General features: G+C 39.0%; 1 protein-coding gene across 5 annotated transcripts in view; it reads left to right on the top strand.

Moving 5' to 3' along the window:
- The window catches only part of RALB (RAS like proto-oncogene B), a 26619-nt gene extending 18662 nt beyond the window's left edge, over window positions 1-7957 (top strand). For all 5 annotated transcript variants that reach the window (XM_081853486.1, XM_081853487.1, XM_081853488.1 and 2 more), the window contains exons 2-5: window positions 2538-2694; window positions 3994-4202; window positions 5242-5419; window positions 6392-7957. In XM_081853486.1, coding sequence (XP_081709612.1) covers window positions 2581-2694; window positions 3994-4202; window positions 5242-5419; window positions 6392-6511 — 621 coding nt within the window. In that variant the 5' untranslated portion in view covers window positions 2538-2580 and the 3' untranslated portion in view covers window positions 6512-7957. The remainder of the gene's footprint in view (window positions 1-2537; window positions 2695-3993; window positions 4203-5241; window positions 5420-6391) is intronic.
- Window positions 7958-8534: the final 577 nt, after the last annotated feature.

The following is an 8534-nucleotide window of genomic DNA, read 5'->3' on the forward strand; positions in this document are numbered from 1 at the left end:
TCATGGGGCAAACACGGTGTTCTTAAATACATGGTGACTAAACCGATCACTTGTTAGTACATGTTTAGTCCTTCAGCTTTTCTGGTAGTTAATCACAGTAGACTATTAGTGTTGTCACCTGCCCTGACATAACATGCACACACATTCTCTAACAATGTATATATGAAAATTGTGTGGTGATCTGGTGGTGGGAGAGCTCCTATACATGCTTATTGGGAGAACATTAGAACAATTAGGCTTGCCTATAAGCTCTCTTTGATACAGTGGTACCTCGGGTTAAGAACTTAATTTGTTCCAGAGGTCCGTTCTTAACCTGAAACGTTTCTTAACCTGATGTACCACTTTAGCTAATGGGGCCTCCTGCTGCTGCTGTGCAATTTCTGTTCTCATCCTGAAGCAAAGTTCTTAACCCGAGGTACTATTTCTGCGTTAGCGGGCTCTGTAACCTGAAGCGTCTGAAACCCAAGGTACCACTGTACATGGATTTGTTTTATGCTGATCAGAGTCGGGGGGTTATCAGACAGTTGAAGTTGTCACTGGAACACCTAGGGTCCTCAATCCTCCAGGTGTTTCTTTTTCAGTGGTCTTTAATTACTCTTAAGAACATTATTATATTTTGGTAAAACTGCTAAACATGTTGTTAACTCTGGATCTCCATAATGTATGTAACTTGAACCTTGTGACTTCATAGTCTCTGTATCTTTCTGTGCCATACATGAACTATGAAGATACAAAATACAGCACACTACAGTATTGCAATTTATACAGAATATATTTAGTTTAAAATTTCAACCAATAATTTAGAAGTTGGCTACTGGAAGGGTTTCACAAAGGAGTTCTGTTTGTATCTGTATAAACTAAAGGCCCTCTGAAGAATGGCTGCTTTCATTTGCATTGTAGCTGGAGAAAGTCTGTAAACGCCAGCTGCATGGCAAGTAAAATGAGAATGATTGAGCATGCTTGCTTAACAGTAGTTTGCTTCCTACTTCACAGATTCTGTTTTAAGATACTAAGTAATGAAATGGAAAGCAATGGACTCTTGAAGCCATTTGATTGTTTTAAAATTGATTTAAGTTGTACTGAAATAATGTAATATCCATCTCTTTGGGTGTATTTATATAAACATTGCCTGCATAAAGAGCCTCATACTACGAAGCAGCTTCTAAAAATGTAAGGTGTCTCAAGGAAATTCCTGTTCATAGGTTAAGGGAAATGTGTGGTTTAAGTGAATGCAGAGTTAATGCTTCTTAAGCAGTGATAGGAAATCATCTCAAAGGTGTCTTGCTTATCCTGAGTTCCTATAAACTGGATATGCGGGAAGGGTCTATAGATATGCGGGGGCACTTTACTCCAGTGGTTTGTTTCCCTGAGATGGTTATACCATGCAATATAGCTAAATTTGGTGTAAAATGAGTTTGACAGTTTCTGGTCCATTCCGAAACCACAGCCTACGGTAACCCTATTTAGGTATTCTGAATTGGGCATAAGTCAGTGCATGAAGAGAGGAGAGCATGCAGTAGCTGCACCCTACCAAACCGTGTCCTTTTAGTCCTCCATGGGGTTGTTTTATTTTTCGACAGACCTTTACAGCTCTAGTTTGATATTTAAACTAAAATGTATGTCCCTGTTTAGGAAACACATCTTGGTGGTATCCATTGTAGTAGTACCATTGGTGCAAGGGTTTCCATTTGTACAACATAAATTCCCTACCCTCTCTCTGTGTGCCCCTCCCCATATCTGCTGCAGAGGGTTGGAGATAACCCAGAAGAGATTTGGCAGCACACAAAAAGAGGAAGAAGAAGGTCCATTACACAGCCAGAAGTCCTTGAACTGATGGTACTACTTCATTGGATCCCGCCATTAACTGTAGTTGGTTGAAAACAAGTGGCTGCTTCCAATCTCCACCTGGTAGATGAGCCAGATGAAGAAGAGAGAATGGGGAACACACAAACTTGAGACTAGTTAATGTGGCACTCTGGTTCGGTGTCATGTTGTGGCCAGTAAAATTGGGGATAGTTCATAAATGTTCCTTTGGTCTCTTCACTTAACAGTTGCAGGCTGTGTGTTGAGCTGTGTGTTGGAGTTGCTCAAATTTTACTTGCTTCATTCTGCCTTGGCTGCGGCAAAGAGAAACAAACCAAAGGGCTAAATTAGCATCACATGTCATGTGATCCACTACCTGTGACTTGTTTTTCTCCAAACAAACCAGAAACATAAACCAGGGCTTGTTGCTTCCCACTCATGGTTTGTTTGAGGGACAGGAATGCTGGTTTGCCTAGTGTGCCAAGCCTCATGACCTGTTTGCTGCAGTTGTAGGCAGGGCTACAGTTGAGCAGGGTGAGCTGGGTATCCAGCAATACTGCTCATTCTTTGGAAGCCATAGTTTATGCCTGACTGTAGCTTACCAAGGTGTGCACTGTTAATACTGTAGAGCAAAAGCATTAATCAAAGGGCGTTGTGATAAATCTCTACACTGATTCTAAATTTTAAATACTTGATTTACATACCATACACGTTTTCTGTTTCTTACCTTTTAGCTCATCAGTCTGCTTTTGTGGTGCTTGACAACAGTGCAGAAAAATGGCTGCTAACAAGGCAAAAAACCAGAGCTCTCTGGCCCTCCACAAAGTAATCATGGTTGGCAGCGGAGGTGTGGGCAAATCAGCACTTACACTTCAGTTTATGTATGATGAGGTAAGATTTGTGATCTATGTGTACATTTTCAATTACAGTGGAGTGGACCATTATTGGATCTGCACTTTGCTTCCTTAATATGAAATAACTAAGCACAGCCGTAGATTGGTTCAGAAACACAGGAAAAAAGCATTATTCTTCAAAACTGAAGTTTCTTCCTAAAAGAGCTATAACCCCATTAACTATAGCAGGGCCAGTAAAACAGCTGATTTTATATTGTTGAATTCTTGCATTTACAGCTTTAGTTCAGAGATCAAGTTCCTCTTTCACAAAAACTTGGAGGTTCAAGTAGGCTGTTCTGCTCTTATCTGTCTGAAGCACTCCAGAGAATTTGTTGTGCTATATATAAATACTTTATGATAACAATAGTACATCAAATGTCACTTAGAGCTGTGTGTGTTCTGTGGTTCCATGCTTGTGCTGCAGAAGCACAGAATCTGACAATTGGGTTGGCGCCTCAAGAAAACTTCTATCTATAGAAATGACCAGGGCATTGTTTGAACAGTGTGAAATCTCAGAAGCTGGGGTAGGAGCTTGCAGGGAATGATATTGTCTTTTCCCATCACAAAAAGAAACATAAATATTTTTAAAATGTTATATATCTTTTTGCTGAGAATCTCATATTCCAGCCCCACCCGTATAATCTCTTAATGTCTTTCTGCACAACTCTAATTCCATAGTGAAGGAAGCATTTTTAGCATTGTGTCCTGTGCTATTTAAAGTCAAAACCGCAGCCTTAAAATAGCACAACGAAAGAAAATACTTTGTATCCAAGAAGCATGATAAGATTCGATAGTTGGTTTCCAACATATTTGCTAAGAGGACGTATAAATAGTATCTTGTCTTTCGCTTGAGACCTACATGTTGGTCACAGTTCATGTGGGTTCTCAGATGTTCATAGAATTGTAGAGTTGGAAGGACCCTGAGGGGCATTTAGTCCAACCCCCTGCAATGCAGGAATCTCAACTAAAGTATGCTGGACTGTAGTTCTCATAATCCCCAGTCACCTTAGCCAGCAATCAGGGATGATGGGAATTGTAGTCTAAAAACATCGGGGCACCCAAGGTTGAAGAACACAAATATAAGGTGGCTTATAAGGTAAAATATTTTGCTACATTGTTCCCAGAAGTCACTACTGATAATTTGATAACCCATCCATATTGGTCTTTGATGTCTAGTCTTCTTGGCATATGGGCTGAAGGTATCCTTATTGGCATATGGGCTGAAGTTGACAAAAATCAGGTATCAGAAGCTGAGTATGGGTACTCTACAGTTAATTACTCCTCTTATAACTCTTAGTTTGTTGAAGACTATGAACCTACGAAAGCTGATAGTTACAGAAAGAAAGTAGTTTTGGATGGTGAGGAAGTACAAATCGATATTTTGGATACAGCTGGACAAGAAGATTATGCAGCTATTCGAGACAATTACTTCCGTAGTGGAGAGGGTTTTCTCCTAGTTTTCTCCATAACTGAGCATGAATCCTTTACAGCAACAGCAGAGTTTAGGTAAGTAGTGATCTCTAGGCATTTTCTGTATTTGTGTGCCAAAAAAGGAATATGGTCCAATGAACTGAATAATATGCCAAAGTGAACATCATTTTACAAGTGTAACTAATAGTGAAATTGAGGTGGTTACCTGGGTGGAATTCATTTGACCCAGGTAACACAGACGTTTTCTTATTTTTTGCCACTGAAGGGTAAAATAATCTTTGCCCTGCCCTGCCCTGCCCTGCCCTGCCCTGCCCTGCCCTGCCCTGCCCTGCCCTGCCCTGCCCTGCCCTGCCTCCCAGGGACAACATTTTAAGTGTTGAGCTTCACTTTCTTAATATTTTGTTCCTGCAGTTGGAACAGGAAAATAGTGAGCACATCTGAAGGTATAAAGGCTACAAATGAACATTAGCAATATTTGTGTTAAGTATGTTTAGATGTTTCTTGGGGTGAATGTTTGCAGCAGAATCTTAGTTTTGGAAGGGACCTCAGAAGTCATCCAGTCCAACCTCTGCCAATGCAGGAAACACACTATTACAGTATCCCTGTTTGTTTGCTATTGAGCCTTCTCTTAAAAATGTCTAATGAAGAAAATTACACCAATTTTCAAGGAAGTCTGTTCCACTGTTGTAACAGCTTGTACCATCAATAGGTTATTCCTAATGTTTAGTTTTATCCCTTTCATTTATCATTTGAACCCATTGGTTCATGCCCTACTGTCTGGAGTGAACAAAAGCAAATTTTCTTCATCTCTGTGTGGCAGCTCTTTGTATAGTTGAAGACGTCTATCATAACCTCTGGCTAAACTTATCAAACTCCTTCAACTTTTCTTGGCCTTTGTCTCCAGGCCCACACTATCTCTGTCAACTTCCTTGAGACACATTTCTTTTGTAGTTTTAGTCGAGCGAAGAATTTTAAACCTCTATTTATTTCAGAAATGCTCCCATCATTTCTTGGCATGTGAAATAATAAATTGTACATTTTCCATAGTTTTAGACTACTGGGAAATTGCTATGATAGCCACCTCAGTTTCTTTGTGTTTAATATTTTTTACTAGGGAGCAGATCCTGCGTGTAAAAGCTGAAGAGGACAAGATACCTTTACTTGTGGTGGGAAATAAATCTGACTTGGAAGACCGTCGGCAAGTGCCTGTAGAAGCGGCTAGAAGTAAAGCAGACGAGTGGGGAGTGCAATATGTAGAGACATCAGCAAAAACCAGAGCAAATGTAGATAAGGTAAAGTACTAAGTTGGTTTTGGGCAGCAGCCTTCTAAATGTGGTTACTGTCTTGCAGTTGTGGATAAATACAAAGCAAGAAACTTCTGCCCTTTGAGGACTCCGTTTATTATGGAGAATTTGAGGGGAGTTGTGTTTAAGAACTATAGGGCTCTCATTCGGATAGCAAGGAAACTTGCTACTTTTATGTGAGAATACAGGATTCCTGTCTTGGCTGCTGGTTTTCCTCTTAAATTATGCTCCGACTACAAATTGTGTTATGTGCCTGGGTTCAATGAATATTAGTATGACCATGCTGAACACATCTTGTAGTATATTCATGGCATATAATGACTTTGCATGAGTTTAATTGAGAAGCACTGGTTTCCTTGCAACCTTGCTAAATGCCTTCCAAAGGTAACCTTCTCAGTTGCTCTTGATCACCAAAACTTCTTTAAAAAGTGCATTGGGGGTTATTGCAATATAATCTGTACTTCAGATCTCATTTCCGAAAATCTTGTCAGCAAATTCAGAAGCTCACTAAGATTGAATCCCAAGTTCTTCATCTTAAATATGTGTCATTAAGCTTTATGTTAGTATGCATAAAGGCTAGGCCTCCATTTAAACTTTTCGTGTGTCCATAGGAAAATGTTCCTATAGAATTCTTCTAGATTCCACCGTAATCCATGTATTCTGCACTAAATTTGGATCTTTATGGGAAAGTAATAAAAAAGAGTGTTGATTTACTATTCATTAAAATGCTTCTTTATCGACAAAATGTAATATTCTGTAGATACCTGTTGTATCTATTTCCATTGTGTTCTTGTGTTTAGATTTTAAATCTATCTAAAACAACGGTAAAAAGGTCTATTCCTGTGGTAATTTTAACTTTTCTTATAAAGCAAACAACATATTGTATATTATTATTATAGGCTGAATCCCTGTATGCTAAAAAAAAATATTCTGTTATTAATGTGCAGTTTTTCATTTTAGGTATTCTTTGATCTAATGAGAGAGATTAGAGCCAAGAAGATGTCGGAAAACAAAGACAAGAATGGCAAGAAGAGCAGCAAGAACAAGAAGAGCTTTAAAGAAAGATGCTGCTTATTGTGATCTTTAGGAACTGTACATACAGGCTGCGGAATTAACAAGACATTTACCACTAAGGGTAGAGGACTGGATGAATGAGGAGACCTCTTGATCCAATAAGCTTTTCCACTCACATAATAGCCTTTTTGAAAGTGCAAAACTTGGTTTGAAAAATTATGAAGTTCAACGAATCCATGTATACTGAAAGGGACAATTCTTGAAAGCAACTGTCCGTGCTAAAAATATTGCCAGCAAATCTTCTTATCAGCAGTATGATCACTCTGAATTTCTCTCCTGATGTTGCTCCCAATGTTGGCACTCTCTCTATGGACTCTTCCTCAGTCTTATGCAGTGGCTAGTTCTGATTGAAGTTCAACCAAAGTTACCTGCCTCTCCTATGTGACTTCAGTTTTGGTGCTCCTAATAAAGGCATAAGCCTTTAGCCATTCTTTTAAAAGGGAAAGTTAAGACATACTGAGATCTCTCTGGTCTCTGAAATTTGCACACAACTGTATTAAAGTAGGTTATGATGCTACTATTTTGCCAACATATTGGATGGACGCTATAAGGACTTAGTCATTCAGAAACAAAGACTCAGTAGTGAGTTGGTGTTTGAGTCATCGCAGCAGTATTCCTGAATTGAGCCTATAATTTCAGAGCGTTAGTGGTTATATTCTGGCACACTGTATTTCCAATTTATTTCCTCCTTCATTCCAACAGCTTATTCGGGGTAAATGGACAAGGCATCTTTCTAATATTGAGAAATTCAAGTAATTCCATCCTGTCTGCCAAATACTAGACTTGCTCCCCCCCCCAAAAAAAAACTTGAACATTCTATCTGTGGTGTAGCAGTGAGTTTGTAAACATGTATTGAATCTGTAGAAATTGGTGCATTTTTACTCTTTCAGTGTTAAACAAGGGAATTTGTTTCTTTTTTAAAAAAAATTGTAGGCCCCACACTGAAATCTAGTGAGTTTCCATTCAGTCTCATTTAAAGTCTGAGAGGACCATCCATGAGTAACTAACTCTGCACACACTCAATTGAAATTAATTGTAATTATGCAAATCTAAGGCCCTTGTGCAGCAGAGTCCTGGGGATTGTGCCATACAGAAGCACTTTGCTATTTAACTATGCTGGGTTTTCCTTCCCTTTCTGTAATGAGTTATTGCTGTATTTGTAATTTCAAGAGTTGCATTTGAACACTCAATACTATTTTGCTAAGAGCAGGGGTGTGTGGGATTAAAGCAAGTGAAATGAGTGATCTTTTCACATCTTTACACTTGCCCCTTTAAAGTGACATCTGAGCTAATTATGTGAAGTTGCCAAAAAGCCTGACCCTTATTGTTGTTGCACAGGTTGTATTAATTCTGCTGCTGCAAAACTTTTTTATATAGCTACTCAATAAATCATGGGGAGAAGTCTGTATTATAAAGGCAGCTAAATATACGCACTAAAAGCTTTTTTTTTGATTTTGTGACTACTTCATTGTTAATGTTGTGGATGGAAAAGCATGTGAAGGTGAGCGGATGACCTTTTGAAATTATTTTTTTGCAGGCACAATAGGTGAGCAACTTGGGTGTGATCATACAGGTGATCATTATTTTATCTGATTACAAAATAAGTTCAGAATCCACCTGGGAGAAAGTTGTGCTTGGGTGCTCTGATATAGCAGCAGCTTTGCGAAATCAGCTGCTGCTTATAAATATGAGAAGAGGGGGCAGCAGTCTGGAAACTGCAACTAAGAGTAAGTGTGTCTGGATGTTTACAAAACTCAGTGTTTCTCTTGCATAAGGGCAGAGGTTAGTTACCAAATAGGACTATGAGCGAGCTGCCAAAGTAAAGAAATCTCGATTTAAAGCTGCATACATTTGCATGCAAATGAAACTACTAAAGTGATAAATGAACATGTGGCAATATTCACCCTCTTTAGCTGCATTTTTCCTATGCTTGAGATAAGGTTTTCAAGCTTCTGGTATCTCTAGATGTTTCTTTTCCTGTGTGATAGCAAAACCTGTTCAACCTAGCCTCTGTACAGTTGCTGAAAAC

This window comes from Podarcis erhardii, assembly GCF_964252035.2.
Source record: "Podarcis erhardii genome assembly, chromosome: 1".
Lineage (NCBI taxonomy): Eukaryota > Metazoa > Chordata > Lepidosauria > Squamata > Lacertidae > Podarcis > Podarcis erhardii.